Raw genomic sequence first — 23,845 nt, 5'->3', positions numbered from 1 at the left:
ATGCTTTTATTTTGTTGCTTGAAAGCATCTCTTAAACATTTAAACAATACATTTTTACTATATATTGTTAGCATGTTTGTCAAGTACAAGTAAGAGATTGTTAAGATTTTATTCACGACGATTATGCAACACTAGGACTCAGTTTCATTAAAAGAAATAATGAAGAAGCATGTGCAAGATGAAAATTTTCTCCAACAGCTCTGTGTCTTTGTACACGGTTTCCATACAACACTTGTTTTATACCACGGTAAAATTACATAGAACTCCAATTAATTGATATATTGCTCTTTTTGATTGCAGCATATCTAATGAAGGCAAAGTCTACGACATAGACTGGGAAAGTTAACTTAGGAGCATCTTATTGTGAATGACTTAATTGCAGATTTGATATCGATTCGTATATACTGAATACAAATCTCAGAGGATTTCAGATGGAATTCAACTCCAATTATTCGAATGGTTTTAGTTGATTCAATATAAAAGTCTTTTGCTACTTGATAGTCTCATGTAGTGCATTATTGAAGATTTAATGTTTTCAAATTTTATTGAAGTAGTATTGAAATTATTTAACTTGGAGTATGATGAGGAGTATCGTAATTTGGATTATTTATGTACTATATTTATCTGACATCGCACAGTCTCAGGTAAGCATGGTCTTCTATGATCATATATATTGCAAAGTTATCTTTAGCATTTGATAATGTTTTAAAATGTAACTCTAGACTTCGTTTCATGAAACTACTGTCTTGGCGTACTGATGATAAGATGCATGTAAAACGTCAATGTCTCTATGAAGGGGAAATAACAATATTATCGAACTGATAGAATCAAGGCAGTAGTAAAAAGTAATAGTTTAAAAGGAAAGTCCGTATAACCAATGGCAATATCTTGCATTGCTATGTATTTTAATCCATAAATTTGTATATATTTTTTTTCTTGCAACAGATTAGAAGCTTCATTATTTGATTATTCGATTTTAGCTTTGTGTGTTTGATAGTCGAAATATTTCAATAAAGAACTTGAGTGAAAAAATAGTTCTACGAAGATCATCCTCTTCAACCAATTTGGTTGATTAATGATTATCAGTTTGTTGTCAGTTTTCCGTTTGCTTATTTTTTTTCAAATTGACGTCAAAAAATGAAGACCGGGAAGATTCATTAGTTTATGTGTTCCAAGAAGCCAAGTATTTATATAAGCATTTATGATCATGCACAGTTGACGAGTTTTAACAAATACGTTTTCATAATCATGCACTTGACAAGTTGTAACACTTACAAATACAAATCAACTAACTTAATTTATGGATTAGAATGAACCTTATGAGGTCTGGTATATGTCGGTAAAACACAAGAACGATTAAACATACGAATGTGCGGCATCGTTCGGGAATTAATACCACTAAATTCCCGACATCTTATCAACATTTTAATCAACAAGATTATTCAATCCTCTCTATGAAAGTTCGTATTCTTGAAAAAAAAAATTACCACCCCACGAACAGTCCCGTCTTAAGTAAAACCTTTCGTAGGGAAAGAAAAGAATACTGGATACACAGACTAGGTACTGCAATACTGTACGGATGCAATGACAACACCAAAAGTATAGGAAACTTTTCAAACCAATATAACCATAGCATAAATGTGAATGTATTTATTTGACAAAAATCCAAGACGAATAAGGAGTCATGGTCAACGCCACTATACGTCACCTAATTTTAATGTTGTCGCCATAGACGGTCTCCTTCCTTTCATACAAAAACCTCTTGGACTTCATCATATTTGAACTAAACTCTATTCTATACCTTTCAATCTACACTCCCTTTACAAAACAAGTCTTGACACTCCTGTTTCTGAACCTACCGCACCATTATACAGACTTGTTGCCATCATTTTGGATATTGGTTTCCACAGACTCTTCAAACCAGTTTGTGTAAAAGGTCAAGATGAAGAAAAACGATCATTTCTTCCATTATTGTTTGTCAACAAAGGTATAGATGCAATTGATTTGGCTAACATCATCCAACACAAAAACGTAACCAACGAAATTACCCCATATATCAAGGATAAATTCCATATTTATATACTTCACCTATTGCATCCACAATTTTCAATTAATAAAGGCTATGGCAGAACTTCAAGATTGAGGACTTAAAGGCTAAACCCCCTGACTGTTCTTACATAAACTCTCCATTCAAATATTCTTTCCGGTCACATTATCACGGGAGATTTAAGCATAATTGAAAACGTATCTCTGCGTATAGTCCTTTCTAAAGGTCCCAAGTACCGTGAACCACCATCCATAAATTGGAATTACAATGTTTAAGTTCTTATGGATGCCGTGGAAGACTACGCAAGAAAATGGATAAAACGAGAACAATAAGACACTGATTCTCTGTCAGGGTGGGTAAAACCTGTGAGGTCTTTTATTTTGAAACGAATGAAATTTTCAAATAGATCAATGAGTGCCAATGCTACATTACTTTTCAAAGACCTCGATGTAGCAAAAACAATGACTACTGTAAATGACTATGTTATCGTACCGGCAGACAAAACCCAAAACAACATTGTTTTGCCTGCAAACCGTATTTCATCCAATGTTTATTATCAGAGGGAGACGTAGAAAATATTTGCAGTGATAAGACCTATACTACTAATACACTCTCCAAGGAAAAGATAGTGGATAACCATAAATCTGTGCTATCCTCTTTTAGTCTCTCTACCAAAAACGGTAATTGTGATTTACCGTCTATGTATTGGATTCCTAAACTCCACAAGAATCCATACACACAAGCTACATGGCTGGATCTGCAAAATGTACCACCAAACCTCTTTCAAAACTTTCAACTATAATACTCACATCTGTCAAAGATTGTCTGCAGTCCTATCAAAATACTTGTTACTACGGTAGTAGTTCTAATTCAATGTAGATCCAGAAAAATTCGAAAGATCTTTTGGAGACCCTCAATTCACTATTATTATTTGAATATAATAGTATTATAACCTATGATTTTTCAATACTGCACACTTCTATTCCCCACACTCAGTTAAAATCCCGACTTAAAAACATCGTTGTTTCTCCAAAAAGATGGTACACCTAGATACAAATGTATAGTGCTTGGTAGAGATTCCTCATACTTAGTAAAAAATAATTCCAAATCATCTTCCAAATAAACAGAAGAAGATGTTTTCAAAATGCTTGATTTTTTTATCAACAACAAACTTGTTTAGGGTGGTGGACGCACTTCAACAAACGTTCAGCATTCCAATGAGAACAAATTGTGCTCCTCTACTTGAGGACCTATTCCTTCAATCTTATGAGGCTAACTTTATAGCTGATCTGATCCGAAAGAAAGAAGTTCATTTAGCTAGATCATTAAATCTCAGTTTCCGCTATAAAGATGACGTATTATTGTTAAACAATCCTAGTTTCGGTGATTTGATACATCGGATCTACCCTAAAGAAGTTGGAATAAAGGATACTACAGACACTGTGAAGTCAGCCTTATATATTAACCTACACTTAGATCGATGATGAAGGAAAACTATTGACCAAACGTAATGACTTTTTATTCAGAACTGTCAACTATCCTTTCATTTGTGGCAACATCCCTTCAGCACCTGTAAATGGAGTTTTCATATCACAACTCATACGTTATGCCAGTGCTTGCCGCATACCTTTTGTATCGCGCTAGACTTCTTACAATTAGGTTTCTCTAACAGGTATATGTTGCTACAAGATTGAAGTCATCACTACAGACCTTTTATGATCGTCATCATGAACTCATTGATCGTTATGGAGTATCCATCTGCACCATGAAAACTGATTTGTTCGACGTGTCATAGTTTTCTTTCCCTTTCGTCTCCCTTGGTTTTGACTTTTTATGAGCAACTCGGCGGGTGTTTCTAGAAAAGCAGAGGACGCTTACCCTATCGGTGCACCTGGTTCATAGGTTCATAATCCTAGTTTTTAGTGGAGTGGGAGTTGCTCATTTACTTCTGTTCCTTTGTATGTATTATTTTGGTTAATTTATGCTCTTAGTTGTGTTTGTCTGTTTTTCATGTCTGGTCTTTATCCCTGGATTATATTCTTTTGATTGTCGCTAGAATATTGGGTCCCCTGATTACTCTTATAATTATACACAGTTGACAAGTTTTAACAAATACTTTTTTAAAATCATGTACAGTTGACAAGTTTTAACAAATACGTTTTTATAATCATGTACAGTTGACAAGTTTTAACAAATACGTTTTATAATCATTCAGAGTTTACAGGTTTTATCAAAGAAGTCTTTATAATCATGCACAGTTGACAAGATTTAACAAATATGTTTTCATAAGGTAGTAAAACACTTTAATTGAATTATCTGCCTCCTGCGTGTTTATATATCGCAAACTTTATCGCTTTCAAAGTATTTTACAGCTTAAAAATCTATAAGATTTGACAAAAAGTAAAACACATATATTAACAACTACAACTAGACATATTAGGACATTTGATTCTCACACTCAAATAAATAAGTGTTTACTTTCTATGTTTTTTTTAGATGCCAAAAAAAGAAAAGAAAAAGAAAAACAGCCGTTCAATCAATGTTTGCTGTTGATCATAGTCATTTTATTATTTTCGATTATGTTTTGATATATTCAAGGAGCCATACATTCAATTGAATGTGTTTTTTTTCAAATTTGAACCCAATGAATTGAAATAATTGTACAACAAATACACAAAGGAAAATCGTCACAAACCTGATTGGCATGTAATCTGCACTCCATGACAAAATCTATACAAGGCATTGACAAAACTGTATCATTTAAAAATGTAAATTTCAGTATACAGGGTGTGCGGCTATACATGCGCACACCTGCCATGAAATTGTTCAAGGCATTGGAAAATCATCAGATTATAAAGGTATATTTCATACCCTTTTCGAGTCATCCAATGTTTTGTACAATTACCACTGTCGAGTAATAAAGCAACTGTTAAAAGAGTTCTAGAAATGACTAAAATGAAAACTTATATTTAGGGCTTTTATTGACCCTGGATATGTCTAAAATATATCATTTGACATTGAAAGTGTTCATTGTAAATTTAGAGACTTGAATGCATAACAACTGCGAAAAGATCATTCATGAATTAAATTGCAACACAATTGTTTGAAATTAACCGAAATATAGACAAAATTTGTGCTTTTTAATCGTTCTTTGTTAAAAATGGTGTTCACACCAAGAAACTACTTTTTTTTTGGTGTGGGCATAGATTTCTGGGTGTAAGTGTAAAAATGTACAATAGACAGCAAATTGTTTTTTTTTTCAATAATTTTGTCTAAACACAGTATGACTTATAAAAGTGATACTATTGTTTTGCGATAACAATGAAGTGAAACCACAAAACATCTATTTTCCCAATATCATTATAAACACGTCATAGCAAATTTGAAAGTTCTTATGATATAACCAAGTTTATATTTTTTGTGATTGGTGGGCAATTATTATGACCCCTATAACTTTAATTCGCAAAATATGTTGGACTTCGGCACATATAGTGCAATTGTTTGTACATGCAACATTTAAATGTACAAAATTGATTTAAAGAAAATGCAAAATGCCGTGTACAAAGCAGATATCTCGGTAGGGTTAGCCATTTAAACTTTGATTTCAGGCACACAGCAGTCTTGCTGTTCGTCGAAGCTCCAGTTTGTTGAAAAAAGAAGATTATTTGATGTATAAAATTAACAAATAACTACCCTTTGACAATAAGATACAAACAACTGTGAAACAAAATCAAAAAGGCCTTTACAACATTTAGAATCTGAGTTTATTTTATTCATCTTGATAGAAATTGCAGATAACGTCGTGGATAGATCACATGTCAAAACCTTTCAAACCTACATAAAAAATAGTTATTTCTTGATATCAAATATGACATTTCTGAAAGGAAAAAATTGCGTACATTGTATAAATATTTTGATGATTGAATTTTCCAATGTAAGAAGTATTTTTAAATACAGAATTATGACATGAATGTTTAACTACAACAATCGAATTTGTAAGAGTAATCAAGGGAACCAAGATTATAGCGGTTATCAAAAGAATGTAATCCAGGGACAAAGACCAGACATGGAAAACAGACATACACAACAAAGAACATATAGTAACTAAAATCATACATACAAAGTAACAAAAGTAAATGAGCAACTCGGACTCCACTAAAAACTGGGAGCATGGACCAGGTGCACCGGTAGGGTAAGCGTCCTCTGCTTTTCTAGAAACACCCGCCGAGTTGCTCATAAAAAGTCAAGTCCGGGGTAAACAAACGAGGGAAGGAGAACTATGACCCGTTGAATAAATCAGTTCTCATGGTGCTGATGAATACACCATAACGATCCACGAGTTCATGATAACGACCATAAAACTTCTGTAGTGATGACTTCAATCTTGTAGCAACATAACCCTGCTCCAGAAGCCTATTTGTTAGAGTTCTAACGCGATACAAAAAGTCTGCGTAGTTTCGGCAAGCTCTGGAATAACGTATGAGTTGTGATATGAACACTCCATTCGCAGGTGCTGAAGGGATGTTTCCACAGAAGAACGGAAAGTTGACAATTCTGAATGAAAAGTCATCACGTTTATCGTAAAGTTTGGTCAATAGTTTTCCTTTACCATCGATTTCTAAGTGTAGGTCAAGATATGAGGCTGACTTCACAGTGTCTGTAGTATCCTTTATCTCAAGTTCTTTTGGGTAGATGCGAAGTATCAAATCCTCGAAATTATGATTGTTTAAAGATAATACGTAAGTTCTAAATAATGAAATTCCCTTTCGTACATAAATACTCGTTTATGGGGTACAGAAAGGCTATTGATCTCGTTATCATTTCCATTAAACAAAGTAATGGATTCATACTTGACAGTTGTTGTAAATGTCTATGAATTGGTTTATTTTCAATAAGTCACCGAGACAAAATGGTTTCAGAGGATAGCATGTAATACGACCTGTACATAAAATAAAATAAAGTAAAGCATAGAATTTGCTTCATGTGAAACATAGGACATAACAAAGTAGTACTAGTTGGAACATATTTGAATGAAGATATCAAGTCATGTGTATTTAAAATCAAGTCTTGATAATTAAAACCATTTTCCAGTAATAACATTTCACAGGAAAAAGAAAGCCCTACCTCCTTATCTATTTAGTCATAAAATGCCATTCACCAAGCTTTTGATTTAAAGATATTGACATTTGTATATCTTTATATCTTTAGAAGCTTCATGCAGATTGTACCTTTTGTCACTATGCGAAGAAAAACATACCTCTATATCAGCTCTATATAACTCTAACATAAATTTATACCGGAACTATAATGGCCATTATGGGAGTGGGTTGATTGGCCAGCAATAAATCTAGGTTTAATTCTTATTTCCATTTGAAATGACCGTACCAGTGCAGGAACTTAGTGTTTTTTCATTATTTTAGTTTATTTGTTTTTACTTTTCTAGTTCTAGTAATCAGTACAAACGTTTAATGGTCGTCATCATGAACTCGTCGTTCGAAACGTTGTATCCATATTCACCATGACAACTGATTTATTCAATGTGTCATAGTTTTTATTTCCTCTTCCATTTACCCCACACTTAACTTGTATGAGCAACTTGGCGGCGTAGAAAAGCACAGGGCGCCTACCCTACCGGTACACCTGGCCCATACTCCCAGTTTTAAACTTTTTATGTATTATTTTGGTTAATTTATGTTCTTAGTTGTATTTGTCTGTTTTCTATGTCTGGTCTTTGTCCCTGTATTGCATTGTTTTGATTTTTGCTAGAATCTTCGTTCCCTTGACCATTCTTACACAATATGTCTCTAGACTTGTGATAATGATATAAAATAGGAGATGTAGTGTGATTGCCAAAGATAGTCATCCACAACTGGAAACGTGAAATCGTCCCTTTTGTCGAAAATTTTATTTTTATTTTACCATGTGAAATGGAGACATTCAAATCCAGATAAGGAGTATCAAAACTTGTCTTACTAGCTTTAATAAAAAAAAGTCCAATCCTAAGAGGAAATTTAAGTAGTTCATTTGAAAAAATCAGGGTTATTCAGCGCAAATAATATCAAGGTAGCGATAAGTAAATTTGTTTTTCAAATCAGAGTTTGAAGGGTCTTTATGAAGTTTGGACATAAACTGCGATTCACAACAATACAGAAATAAATCTGCTATTAAAAAGGGCACAATTTGTATCCACCGTTAATCATATCAACACAGGTCTAGTAAATACTATTTGTATATTTGACTTGTTGGTGAGAGAAAAATGACATTATTTATAACAGTAAATATATTTTTATCTGTTTTATCGTAACACCATTTGATAAGTTAAGAACATTTTTGTTAATATGATAATTTGAAAGTGTAATGTATGGAGAAATCATAACTGTCCACACTTTTTACGGGTTTATCCGAACCATGTAGTTTATCCAAAATCTTCCAGCGAGTTTTTCACACTTCAAAATACTTAACACCATTATATTCATATATGAGAGCACTTGTTAAAAGGACAGAAATTGTTGTTGTAATACACTTTGAAATGAAACGGAATTTGAAGGGATTCTTGTGTTTTTGTACGTAACTAATACATGGTAGGGACTTTACAATGTGCAGCGGGGGGCTATACTAATCTGTGTCAGTAATGCGGTTGTTAACTATCTAACTCTCTACCGAGTTCGGTAATTATGTTTTTTACCTTATTTACAGTTGAAAGAGTGAAAAAGAATGTAAAACAGTATTCCAATGTTTTGTTTAATCATTGTAGAAAGTATGTTAATATGAAATGAAAAAAATATTGTTTTCAATTGATCATACAAAGAACACTAAGCAGACACGAAGAAGATGAAACAAAAAACAAAAAAAAAAACACAAAAACTTTTAAATGAATATACGTACGACCAAAAGGTATCCTCAAACAACCCAGTTTTATCTAGCTTGATTGCACAAACATCAAGAGACCTTTAAATGTTATTTAAACGTTTAATAATACATGTAATCAAGAATATTGATAAGACTTTATGTTCAGAATTCCGTGACCAAATAGGAAGCTTCGTTTTGACGGCTTATCAAATTAGGCGCACTAAAGTAAAATGATATCTATGAATAAGAGGCTATAATTTGAAGAACAAATTCAAATAAATACATGTTTTTTTTCTAAAGTGAATTATTTTTTTTATTGAAGTGAACAACCGCACTTGTCAATTGTCGGAAGACGTTGAGTTAATATATTTTTTATCGAATATAAACGGCTATTTGTGAGCCATAGGTGTCTGTAGTTCACTTACTCTACAATCCCTGATATATGTACTCAACATCAACATTGATATTATGTTTAGCACGAAGTTGACATATCACTACGTTTTTTAATGAAATATTATGACATTACCTTTTTTTCTCGAAAATGCACTTTCTATTTTCTGAATATTTCACCAAGTGACAATTCCAATTAATTACGTAACGTTTATCTAATATGATTTTAAAGAATCAGTCAGAAGAAATCAAATAACATGCATCATATACTGGTGAACTCAAAACGGGACACAATACAGAACGTTGCTGCTTATCTGCTTCAGCCAGTATTGCCATACCTGGTTTGTTTGTTTGTATTTTTGTGTTCTTATTGAACTAACCTTGCCTCCCAATAACAGCGATGGATTTGCATTTGTTTAAATTCAAATAAGCAAATATGTCTGAAATGTAGGAACGTATCTTTTTTTTTTCAGACGAGCATATTAATTAAAGGAATCTTTGATTGTTCATAAAACATGAGGAAGAATTTCATGGGAACAATATCAAAGTTCTTTAAGCAAATTTCAGTCACGAAATGTTACGTTTTAATGCCTTTTGTGCATGCATTGATAGTCGGATTCCATCCCTGTACTGGTAACATTTATGATAATTGGACTTAGACAATAGAACTTTGATGATTTAACCTTGAAAGCTTGAACGGTACTAAGTGACGAATCGTGTAGTTTATCAATTACATAATATCTAGAATTCTCGAAGTTTAAGTACAGTTATAAACATTCTCATTGAATCTTTAACGCCCTGAGGCTAATTTTAAAACTTACTAACAATAAACAAATCCGTGGAATAATTCAATATTTTATATCTTGTTATTGATTTAATGAGCATGTTCAATGTTGTATTTGTTAGTTTTTGTATTTGTATTTGAAGTATAAATATGCTTTAAATGAAAAACAATTTGTTTTTGTTTTCTTCATTTATTTGATTTGTTTTAAGTATTCGTTGATTTTTTTTAAAAACAAAACATACACACATTCTTGTAAGAACTTAGTAAATTGAGAGTACATATTGTATTAGCATGTTACATTGGACAATATCGATTTCAAATTTACACGTGTTGTTCGTGGAAGACCACTGGATATGTTTTCTGTCAGTAAATATCTGCTTCAGCTTGTTGAACATTTAAGCTTAATTATGACTGACATATGTGTGGATTAATGACAGGAACATTTTACACAGAACCACTTCACATTGTCTAATATATGATCACATAATAAAGACATACTCAATGATTTGTGCAAACAGCTGCTTTTAAAATCCTCATCAAAACGTTAACTGTTATGTCATGATCTTACTTTCGAACGACGCCATTTTTTCTATTGGTTTTATTGGAATACATTAACGTAATGAAAGCGGTTAGTGCACTATTAATCTGGTTTAACAAACCACTTCCATTGGAGTCAGAACCATTGCAGTTGTTTTCACTGACCGACCAACATCGTCTTGACTTGGTATTTGCATGGTAACTTAAACCATGTTAAATAGCACGCTAAACCTCCCGCTTCTGTTATGGTCGAATTTGTTTTCGGTATATTGCATCATAAACAGGCAGGTGAAAAATTATCACTATGCAAAACTAGTAAAAACATCAGTTGTACAAACGGTAAAGACTATATGTTGGTGATTTCATGAAAATTAATCCTATAAATTTTATGTCAGAAACAAAATGTTTCTCAATAATATCTGGACTATTGTTGGTTTAAAATCCCTGCAAACATATGAGACGGTTTTTAGAGCTGAAAAACCAAATGGATAACTTTAAATCAAGAACAACGCCTTAGGCTAGTTGCTCCATAGAAACCAAAGCTTTTGGTTTTTAATCTGTTGACTTCTAAATTAAAGCTAAAGATGTGTTTTTGCTTTCCGTTAAATACACAATTTTCAAAACGTCAATTCTTTGAAATATTTTTTCTCAGACAGAGATATATTACCCCGATTGCATTTCGTTGTAAAACCTAAGTTGATGTATAGTATGGCAATTTTTACCGATTAAATGTTTACTCAAAACCCAGTCTGCTGGCATTATAGTGACCGATCTATATGTTTGATGGTTTAGTAACTCTTTAACACGTTCTTAGCTGGTTTCAGAAACTGTGGGCATTATTTCAATATGTATATTTTATCTGTCTATGTGTTTTATGTGTAGGTATTCCATAGAGGGAATTGGATGTTTGTTGATTGTTCTGTTGATTTTAAACCCTACATAAAAGGAGGATGGCCCAATAAAACTTAATTAACCCCAACGATAGATTTCTTGATCCTGTCTACAGTCAGGAAATGCTAGTCATTAATGTGCCTTTGTGTGGAAATATTTCTCTCTACTTTAAGTTATGAATTTTCATCGTTTTTTTTTTTACCGTGAATTTATTAATTTTAATATCAGGCCTTTCAGACCTTTCTTGAAGTTTTGTTTAAACCCTTGATAATCTTAAGGTGACCTCTGAAAAGTTTTCTGTTTTTATTTGGATGAAAGTCAGTCATTTGCTGGTTGATTTTTGTGCTTCACTATACAAATTCTTATCCCGTTATCCACAAAAATACAAACAAAAAAGGTGTATGTTTCAAACTACTCCAGTATATCTTACTCACATTTTCGATAACTTCAAAATTTACATACTTAATTCGGTGGTTGAACGTATAATACATCGAAATCATTGCATCTGTATAGATATTCATTTCAAATCTATTATATGGACTAAATGAAAAAATATGTATGTAACACTTAACCCGATTAAGAAACATGCGCCAAAAATCTTACAAAACGTTCCAAATATATAGCCCCAAATAATTTTACTCCGAAACTGTTTGAAGCAGTATATATGCGATATTATCTGACATTTTGAAATAAATAATGTATATCAAAATCGACTGAAATACAATGTAGGTATGTTGTCATGTGTAGTTGTTGCTCTTTTGATCCTTCTACAGATATATACAATTGCTTAAATGTAGAGTTTGTGAAATGTTCATTGTTTTTTTTAATAAAGATGAATTCCCGCTAAATATCAATCAAACAAAGCTAGTAATATTGATTTCATTAATTAGTTCACAAAACAGTCGAAGATGTAAAAAGGATCAAAAATGTTATTAGAATACTAGATCTTTGTAAGTATATTTGATTGATTGATTAATGGTGTTTAACGCCTAAGCAGCAACGCTTCAGCTAAATCTGGGCGATGAACATGTAATAGATGATAAAATGAAATTTACTAAAATGATGATGAATAGAAAATGGGTTGGGACTCAGGGATAATCTGGCCGACGAATTTCGATCACCACTGGAAATTTAAAAAAGTGGGCAGGGTCAGGCAATTTAGCCTCCTGTGGCGAAGACAAGGGTCCTTATCCTATTGAATACAATATCAGGGACTTTTTGAGTGCAAGGAACGTGGCATTTCCCCCAAACATGGTGCACCACGGTGGTAAAGTTTTCCGTATTATAGCATGACGATCCCAGCATGGAGCATATCAGGGATACCAATTTCAACCACCTTGGGCACACAACCCTGTTGTTCTATGAGTAGAGCGCCCTTTCCTTGGCCATGCTTCTGAGAGTTATTTGGTCGCCTTTAACGATAAGGTTAGCACTGCTGCAGGCCTATTCTTTTGACACCCAAACCTACATGGGCTTATAAGTATCAACATAATTAACTGGTATACCAGTAAACAGTCAAATCAAAATTATTTTGAGTTTTTTGATATATTAAGTTTTGACAGCCTTTATTTCTATTCGTATATTATTCAGCAGCTAAGATTTATGTATATAAATATTAAGTATCCAACACCTGAACGAGTGCAAGATAAGGTTATCTTAGACATCCGGGGTAAGCTTTAATCGTTTTTTTTAATTGTCTCATCAATCATTTACAAGTAAGATTTACTAACGTGATCTTCTTAGATGTCAGTTTGTTTGTCGTAAAAGATTAAGGCTGATTTTAACATATATCTTATGTTATTGGTATCCTATATACTCGTGCTTTCATATAGGGGCCAATTTACACGATCAAAGTTTTCATATTTTTTTCCAAAGTTTTTTTATGAAATGATTGGACAAAGTGGTCTGTTTACACGATCAAAGTTTAGAAATTAAAATCTGTCATATAGACAGGAAAATATTTTGTTTTGTCACTCCAAAAACTCCATCAAAATCTGTCGAGGTCAATCAAATATAGAATGGAGTTCTATTCCATCACAGCTTGTCAAAGTTCATTAAAGATTTTTTGTCAAAGTTTTTTATGTAGGTTTACACGGTAAAACAACTTTGTCAACGAAAGCTTTAACACATATTTTGATGGAAAACTTTGATTGAGTAAAAGGAGCCTTTAGTTTTATATAATACTGTAAGTTTTGCAAACAATCAGACAAACAGTTGAACCAGATAATGTGCGTATAATACATTATAGGATTCCCCATTACATATAAGCATTAATATTATTGGACCCGTTGAGAAATGAATAAATGTCATTCACATCTCACAAGGGTTGACCAGTGTATGATTTTTAACGAAATTAAGCGTAAGATAGGAGGGCGTTCTCAACTATCAGTAATAATCGTCTGTAAAATTGAAGAGTAATCAAGAAAATCAAGACTCTGGCGGAAACCGAAGCAATGTAATCCAGGGACAAACACCAGACATGGAAAACAGACACACTCAGCAAAGAACATAAAATAACCAAAACAATACATGCAAAGTAACACAAGTAAATGGACAACTCGGTCGCCACTAAAACTGGGAGCATTGACCAGGTGCACCGGCAGGGTAAGTTTCCTCTGCTCTCTTCAACTCCCGCCGAGTTACTCATAAAAAGTAAAGTGCGTGGTAAACGAAAGAGGAAAAGAAAACCATGACACATTGAACAAATTAGTTTTTATGGTGCAAATGATACACCGTAACGATCCACGAGTTCATGATGACGACCATAAAACTTAGTGGTGACCTCAATCATAACCCCGCCCCTGAAGCCTTAATGTACGAAGTCTAGGGCGATACAAAAAGTCTGCAAAGTAACTGTCATTCAGAATTTTCAACTTTCCTTTCATCTTTGCCAACATCCCTTCGGCACCTGTGTATGGAGTGTTCATATCACAACTTTTTGTTTCGCGCTAGAACTCTAACAAATAGGCTTCTGGAACAGGGTCATGTTGCTACAAATTTGAAGTCATCACTACAGAAGTTTTATGGTTGTCATCATGAACTCGTGGATCGTTATAGTGTATCCATCTGCACCATGAAAACTGATTTATTCAACGGGTCATAGATTTCCTTTCCTCGTTTGTCTACCCCGGACTTGACTTTTTATGAGCAACTCGGCGGGTGTTTCTAGAAAAGCAGAGGACGCTTACCCTACCGGTGCACCTGGTCCATGCTCCCAGTTTTTAGTGGAGTCCGAGTTGCTCATTTACTTTTGTTACTTTGTATGTATAATTTTAGTTACTTTATGTTCTTTGTTGTATATATCTGTTTTCCATGTCTGGTCTTTGTCCCTGGATTACATTCTTTTGATTACCGCTATAACTTTGGTTCCCTTGATTACTCTTTTAACCAATTCTCGGCGGATCTCAAAGAGTGATATTTGACGATTTGTTCTTAACCTGTAATCAGTGACTCGTATGGGAAATCAACTTAAATAGGAAAGAGATGTTGAGAACAAAAGAGTAATATTCTAAGCTATTAAAAGACAGTTTTGTTTTTATTATCATCTTTCCGGAATTCAACCAAATTATTCACAAAAAGAGAAATTTGGAGCTGACGAAATTTTGTTGTCTTATAAATAAGTGATCATGTTTGTATAAATAGTGTCACATGGTAAACATATTTTGGGATGCACTTTTAGCGAAGTAAAAGTCAAGGTGAACTGGATATTATCATTTATTGTTAAAGTGATACAAGATATTAACTTATCTATAAGTCTGAACTTGAAGGGGACAAATTAGGAATGGACACATAAATATTTTGAGGTACCATCACATACGAAATAAGAAGATATAAGTTTTGTTTTATTTTGAGATAGGCTTAACAAAACTTTGTAACTGTTTTCAAAAACTTTTGTGCGAATCCCTTTTCAGTTTATATAAGGTTTTATAATTAATTTCTACAGGAATTAGCCCGTTTGTTCCATCCATCTGATTGAACAAACACCAAACTGACATATTGTATAGGTACTAGTTGTAGAATGTTTCAATCTATTCGTTAGAGCAAATAAAGGATGAGAAAAACTCATATCAAATCTTTACACTTTTTACGCTTTTTGCAGTTGTCTGAATGTTAAAATTCTAGAAAATCTGACATGATGTACTTGCGTTTTTTTTCTCCCTAGTATCATTTTTTTCTGACATTGTCTGCACAGTTTCCGTGACGATTTTATATGCAGTATCGGAACTTTGTATAATAGGTGATTACCATCTCTATTTTAACCTAACTGGAGATACTCCGTTTAACATAGGTATTTATCAGAGTTAATTCAGTTATTCAACGTTTTTTTTTATAGTAATCATTAAATGCACTAATTGTTTTAACATTTACAAATCTGCGTTTTCTGTATGTACTCATTCACCAATATTGCTTCAATTCCCGTTTGCAGATCCAGTGTAAATATGTCGTCCTCAGTATCTAAAAAATTAATAAAATAGTCAATATCTTAAATCCTTATAAATTCTTCTACAAATCTTTTACACAGAAAGCACATAAAACTGTTTATATAAAAATGACATGACGTGCCATTTGAGTTTATTTTTTTAAACAACTGTATATGTTTAGAAAAAAATATCCTCTAAGTAGTGTGTTCTAAGGGTCACTTATAACATTATAGGGTAAAATATTTTAACACCATCAAATTTCTGAACTAATAAGTCACAAAGAAATATCGAAAAAAATATTTTTACCAAAGAATCCTCACTACTGCTTCAAAAAATAATAAAAAAAAAACTGTTGACAACCATTAAAACGGTATTTGTAATTGATGAAAACTTGAATCATGCATTGAATTATTCTATAGGTACTGCGTTGGGAATAGTGATTCACTTCTTCCAAAGCCTAATAGGAATATTTTTTTACTGTTCTATAAATTTTCTTTCATGTATCGTCTTTACCCAGAGGAAGAGTGATTCAGTTCTTTTAAGTCCAACATAACAAACTTTTGCTATTCACTATTCCTTACATAAATTTTCCTCTACCTCCAGGGATTGCAATAATGTCAAATTTCGTATCTGCTTGTGGGTGTTTTCACAGTGCAAACAGTTCGACTGACGTTTTAAATATATCTCTTTTGAGTTGAAAATGAAAAATCAAACATAGATGCAGGCTTCATCTCTTGAGTTTTAAGAGGTCAGACTGTTAAATAAATAACTGAATTTTGATTAAAACAAATTTATTTGTAAAAAAGTAACATACAAAAATCATACTGTCAAAAATTTATAAATGTACGATCTGTAAGTCCCGCTCTAGTTTCATTTTTTATTTCCCGAAATGTTCGATGTAGAACGTAGTGAAAACCGAAGACATATCTACATTTCAACATTTACTTCCTGGATTTCGAAACGCTGAATTACCATGCAAATTCTTCTATTTTATGTTTTTTCTTGACGCTTTCATCATGTTCAAATAGATGGTTGTCATTTTCATTGGTATTTGTACACCAAAAGACGTATTGTTTTTAGTAATGAACTCAACATTCTGTAAATGAAAAATCTCCATACATTTGTATGGCAGGCTAAGGCCCATTCTTGTGAAACCACAGCATCATATGACGAGACATAATACCCAATTATCATGTTAGAATGCTCAATGAATCTTTTTACAATACATGTTTGGTCTACCTTCATAAATTGAGCGTTCATATGAGCTTATCAAAACAAGGCTTCAATTTTAGAAATATATTTGCTGTCGATTTTATCCCATGTGAAATACCAAAGCTATGAAGATGAAAGTGAAAGGAAAACTTTTTGTAGCAATAGTATGAATAGGACAGCGTTTCAATATCACAGGTATTTCGTACATATTATACTAAAATAGTTTTATCAAACAGCATAAGTCCAGGCAATTGTAAGTTAGCTATCGGTGTTATTTCTTCTGTTATTATTGTAAAACAAATGGCACAGCTCGGTTTTCGTCATTTCATGAAGAAGAACTTAATGAGTTGTTTGAGAACATGTCAGATATAAAATATAAACACCACTATGGCGTCAGTTAGACTGTTCATATAATATTCAACTTCAAAATTTGGGAATAGTAGGTAATTTAAGTCATGTTAAAACCAAACATTCCCTATTGGTCATAAATATAAATGTATTAGTATTGAGATACTAGGTTATTATATTCTGACAATTATTGCCTCGTTTGTCTACCCCAGACTTGACTGTTAATGAGCAACTCGGCGGGTGTTTCTAGAAAAGCAGAGGACGCTTACCCTACCGGTGCACCTGGTCCATGCTCCCAGCTTTTAGTGCGAGTTTTATAAAGTAACTAAAATAATACATATAAAGTAACAAAAGTAAATGAGCAACTCGGACTCCACTAAAAACTGGGAGCGTGGACCAGGTGCAGCGGTAGGGTAAGCATCATTTGTTTTTCTAGAAGCACCCGCGGTTAAAGGAATTATGATAATTTATAATCATTCGTTTACTATCCAATTACGAGTTCTTACCATGTAGACCATTTTATTTGTTTCGCAAAGTATACATTCTTTAAAATTATGACTGATATGATAGCTTTTTTATATTAAATGGTCTAATTACAGTTTTTATAATGATAATATCAAATCAAATTCCCCGTTGAGTTTTTGACATTAATGTCACTGGAACCTCTGGAGAAAAAAAATAATATTCGTCTTAATTGCTTCAGGTAAGAACCTTAATATGATGCATTACCCGGATGGAAATAAAACAACTAATGGTCTTATAAATGTTTAATACACAATCATTCTTTTTGGATAGTAACTATTGATCATTGTATTTCATATAAATTTATCAGAATTATTTATTTTAAATATTTGAGTTTTAAGTATTATGTAGATTTAAATCAATTATTTCAAAATGAAATTATAACTTATATGAAATGAAGACCATAAATCTCCAAAACCAATATAATAGGTATGCAAAAAATATTTTTTAACCTTAATGACGTTTAACATTGAAGTCTCGCGGAAAGAATTCAAGATGGTAAATAAATGGAAAAATCTCTTATGCATTTGATACATTCTAATTATGATGGCTGTTTTTTGTCTTTTTTGTTGTTTATCGTTGTAAGTGTATATGTACTGGAATGCGTTTTACATTGAGATTTCTTTTATATTCCTAATTCATATTGTACATCCGTATGTTTTATTTACCTTTTTTTTTTATTACTTTCAAAGAACATAAAATATTTATGACGCAGACTTTTTAAGACAATCTAAACAATATTTGATTAAATGTTTATTGGATCTTTCAATATAGAATGCTTTCGTAGTCTATTACATATTTCGACAAGCATGAATATATGTATAAGAGATAAATATCGGCATAAACATACCGAAGCGTTAAGAGTTGGATGATTCAAATACCTCATAATCCAAAATCATAAAAAACACATAAAAGAAAGACGATCTACATACACATTGCAGCGAATCGAAAGATATACATTACATATAAAAACTGAAGAGAAGGGAAACAAGACGTCACACACAAAATCTAAAGCACTAGCAATATATACTCTTGCAACAAAACCAGGAGTGACACCAGGTGCTCCGGAAGGGTAAGCATATTCTGCTCCGCCGGCAGTGAGTAGAATCCGGTAGTAAATAGCAACAATTTTGTGAAGCGTTATCTTCTGCACTGAAGGAAATGATACAAATTCCATTCTGGGTCTTCTCTAGATTTGTTTTCTATTGATACGTCAATATTGATCAAACAAAAGTTGTATGTAATGAAGGTTGATGAAGAGAAAATTCATCCACATTTTCATGAGACACGCGCTTTACACCATGATCTTATATGTGTAAGGAAACCAGTAAACCCATTCTCACTATTCTAATTCCTCTTCCCTTATTTATTCTTTCTAAATATGAAAATATTTGCTCATCAGTGAAATCGACATTGACATAATATTGAGTGATCAAGATTTTTTTTTTGTAAAAAAAGGTTCAGAAGGTATCATTATAACAACATCCCTTATGTAACAACGAAACGTACAAAACTATTTATTCAAGCCATTTTTTTTTAAAGAATTTGCCACTGGGGATAAACCTTTGGCAAACGCTGGCATATTAAAACCCGTATAATCAGGAGTGTACGGAATGATAAACTTAGGTAATCGAATAAAATGGAATTCAGAACAAAAGAATTATTTTTCATGTCCTCCCTCTTTTGTGGGTAGTTTTCATCATCGTTTATCGTTCACAAACAAAACAAAAACAAAGCAAAATTCTCTTTTCTAAATGTCCTCAAACCAAGCAATTAATTTGGATTGATCATATTTATAATTTCATCTTTAGAAGATGAATGTTGATGACATTACAGTAACGGAATTGTTGGTTTTTGCATAGAGGCGATACACACAGTCATTGAAGTATTTTGAAAAGAAAGGACGATATTACGTTATTAACATACATAAAGATAAGATGACAAATTTAAAAGAATAAATCAAAAACATATTATACAGTAACGACAGGTTTGAAGGGGACATAGTTTAAGAAAAACTTGAGTGCATGTTTCAACATTTGCCAACGATATTTTACTTTTCGTAATAATGTTAAAATGTTACAATGTTACACTGAAAGATAATTGGAGGTCATATGATTCAGATGAAGTTTTAAAACACGGGGAAATGTCAGCTTCGTCAATTATCAAACTCTATAAGTTAAGCAGAATTTATACCATATAAGTCTCTTTCGTGTCTCATTGTATAAATGATGTATTAAGGGATTACAACAAGAGAAAGCAAAGAATGACATTATTGTCCCAAAGGAAATTGTGTCCTTATAACAGCTTCATGTTCGACATTAGTATAAATGATTCTATATAGAGAAAAGGAAGCCTTGATTAAAAATTATATAAAAAGTGGTTGGTCGATGTCGCTACAATACTTTCAAATAAAGACGTTAAATTTTTTTTTACTCATGTGTGTATCAATTTGTAAGGACAAACTAACTACCTAAGCTCTTCAAACCTTGTGTAATGAAAAAAGGGTTTTCTAGGGGAAATCTAAGTTATTCTTGCAAAGACGTTGTCAGTATAACATTTAGGGAATATAGGTCGTTCTAAATAATATTGAGTTTTGAAATAACTGCATAACCAGAATCATGTTCAAGTCTAAGTTTTATACGAGTTAAAATGTACCTCTTTAATATCTAATTCGACGTGTGTTACTTGCTTGTATGAGAACGGAAAGTTTACATGAAATGATCGGTTATCATTGAACATTACACAATTTCAGATCCAGGCAGAGGGGCTCGTTTCAAGACTATACAGGTCATTAACATTAGCATCTATATATGCGGTATACCTATATACTAGGTATATACCCCGATATCTATAAATATTCATTGCCAGTTTTATCTGGTACCTAATCTAGTTCCCTGGTCATTATCATCAGCGACCCAAAGATCGCTTAAATGTACCTATTTAAAAAAAATATACACATGTTTATGTGTGTGTGTGCTTTTTTTTGCTTGTATCAGAATGGGAAGTTTACATTTAAAGATGAAATGATCTGTTAACCTTGAATTTATCTAATATTACCCAATTTACGATTCAAACACAAGGACCCGTTACAATTGACTATATAGATCATATACATTATCAAAATTATTTAATCTTATTTCTTGCTTTGATCGAACATATTCGGGTCATTACGGTTACGATAAAGCAATAACATTAAGGGAACCAAGATTCTAGCGGAAGTTACCCGATTTTAGAGCATGTCGCATTCGTGTCATTTCAGATGTTAAAAAAACCAATATCACTTGCAGATAATATTTTACTATCAGCGACTTTGAAGAATTCAGTCTTTGATTCTATTGTTATTATTTCTACACTTTCACCAATCTTCACATTCCTTTACTACACTGTAAACCATATCAGCCATTAACCTAAAACAAGTCTTTAACCTTAAACAAAGGTACTTGTACACCCTAATGTCTATTTACTACAAGTTTACTATGAATCAGATTTGAATTTTAATTTTGAAAAAAAAAACCACAATTAATGAGAAATATTCAGTCGGAGATAATACAAATTTACTATGAATCGGATTTAAATTTTACTTTGAAAAATGAAATACATTTTAGGAAAAATATTCAGTCGGAGATAAACATTTTGACGGGAAGAGTAAAACTGGGTTTAGAAAATTTCCTGGATAAAAACTTCACACACGTTTTGACATTTTAGCGTTCTACTCTGACGAATGTATTAAAGTTTAGCAGCGAATCAATGCCCTTGAATGGCCATATTACAACACAAGAAATAATATAAGCACAAAATGAATATTTTTTGCACTCAGATTATGTTCCATGAACAATCCTCCATATCCTCAATTAAAGAACAGAAACAACAACATACATATAAAAAAATAATCTAGACAAAATATAAACTCATTTTTAAGATACTTAGTAATACCGGCTACGAAAATAAAAGAAAAAGAAAACAGATTCTTTACTGGCATCATGCACAGTCTCATATCCTATCAGTCAAGTTATCGAAGTTTACTTAATTTCAACTTATCTCATGTTTATTGAAACACTTTTATTTTGATGTTGCAATTTACGACTATGTCGTGATTGGGACCATTACAGACAAGTGCTTTAAAATAAAACTTCAAGTCAGTCATTTATACTTTAGTATAAGTAAAAAACATATACTTATACATGGGCAAAAGCTTATATAAGAGAAAGCAATTTTGATATAACAAAACTAAGGTAGGGGACGACGTCAACATCTTTCAGTTATATTTAGTAAATGCTTACATGGCACGAAAAGAGAAAAAAGGTCACTGAAATTTGCCTGATATAATGTAAAGATTTTCTTTGCTTTCCCCTCTATTTACTTAGATTTCATTGTGCATGAACGCGATAGATTTACCTTCTTTGTTATTTATGAGAGTACTTATGATCATCCTTGTTGAATCGTCGGGTGAGTAGATCCCCGTCGATCAAACATGGTAATGATTAAATTTGAATATAAGCATATAAATTTGCAACAGAATACATGTGTTTTTTTTCCTCAGGAATTATTTACAGTAATAAAGTTCGTCCATTATGTCCATATATATACTTATTTGTTTCGTTTTGTTCTTTGTTTTGTTTGATGTCTTTTAGTTTTTATTGTGCGTAACCTGATGATGTTTTGGTTAATGTTGTTAATTTCCATCTGAGTATATTTTTACTAACGCTACATTTCGTCTTTGTAAACTGTTAAAGGTTTGTAATCCATGTACTAAGATTGAACTACCCTACAGCGGTTTAGCTTGTTTTAGTACAGAAAGTACCACTTCAAAAACCTTAAAATATATGTACACAGACAAAATCAAAAACAGGAAAATGAAGGAACATACATACTCAATGTAATCAACATAATAAGATACGATTGAAATAATAATACTATATGAAAAACTGTAAACAAGTATAACTGAGGCAACACTATATTTTTAGCTTGATCGCATCGTCATAATTTTCAATGATTTAATAAATAATAATGATCCCATATTCAACCGTTACACGGCGGTTCACTTTAGGTACAATGATAATGACTACCATTTATTAACTTTTGAATGAAATACAGATTGCGGTACAAGCCGAAAATTACAACAAAACCATTAAAAGTTTGCTGAAAGCATTATAATGTCTCAACAGAATAAGTGTATTTTATCATAATTTTGACAAAACATTTCTCAAATCTCAAGCAATACTTCAAATTTTCATATAAGTTTAAGTTCGAAAGACATTGGCTGTTGTATTTACTTTTATTTAATAATTTCGTATTTAGCATAGAAAGATATTGATGTTAAAGTTAGGCGATGTAACTTTTCTGCTAAGTACCGTGCAAAGGTTACCTATAACGTTATTTAAATAAGTGTGTACTTTCGTGTTATTTCTGATAGCATAACAATTCTTTCTCAAATGAGTTTGTTTTAGATTTAAAATCTATTCACAAAGACAGAAAAGAAATCTCGAAGGAATTCAGATCGATTTCAGCTCCGATTTTTAAAGCGATGTTTTATCTATAAAAAAAAAATTATGTGACTCTGCTACTGGACTCTTATGCAATTAGGTTTTGTACAACTTAATTTTTAATAATGATTAGTAAAAGGGAGTGATGGACTAAGATGAAGTGAATGTCAATAAATATTCTTGACACAGTGCCAAAAAGTAGAAATTCTTGCATGCATCTTCTATAGCATCTACTGATAAAGGTAGAAACGTGCTTTCAAAAAATATATCATTTATGTGGCTCTTTTTTGTCTTACAGGGCTATTAGTGTTTGAAAATAAAATGTCTTATTTTAGCACACGTTTTCACGTTTTGATGAACA

At 32.2% G+C, this 23,845-nt stretch overlaps 1 protein-coding gene across 1 annotated transcript in view; it reads left to right on the top strand.

Annotated features, from left to right (window-relative positions):
- The first annotated feature begins 370 nt into the window (after positions 1 to 370).
- Positions 371 to 23,845, top strand: part of LOC148615261 (uncharacterized) — a 63,025-nt gene continuing 39,550 nt past the window's right edge. Inside the window, exon 1 of the mRNA XM_088590012.1 lies at positions 371 to 644. Within this exon, the coding sequence (XP_088446138.1) occupies positions 579 to 644 (66 nt within the window). The 5' untranslated portion in view covers positions 371 to 578. The remainder of the gene's footprint in view (positions 645 to 23,845) is intronic.

The sequence above is a fragment of the Perna viridis genome, chromosome 6 (assembly GCF_037379345.1).
Source record: "Perna viridis isolate PV_CMFRI_1.1 ecotype Kerala chromosome 6, ASM3737934v1, whole genome shotgun sequence".
Taxonomy (NCBI): Eukaryota; Metazoa; Mollusca; class Bivalvia; order Mytilida; family Mytilidae; genus Perna; species Perna viridis.
This window is presented reverse-complemented; position numbering and strand designations above follow the sequence as displayed.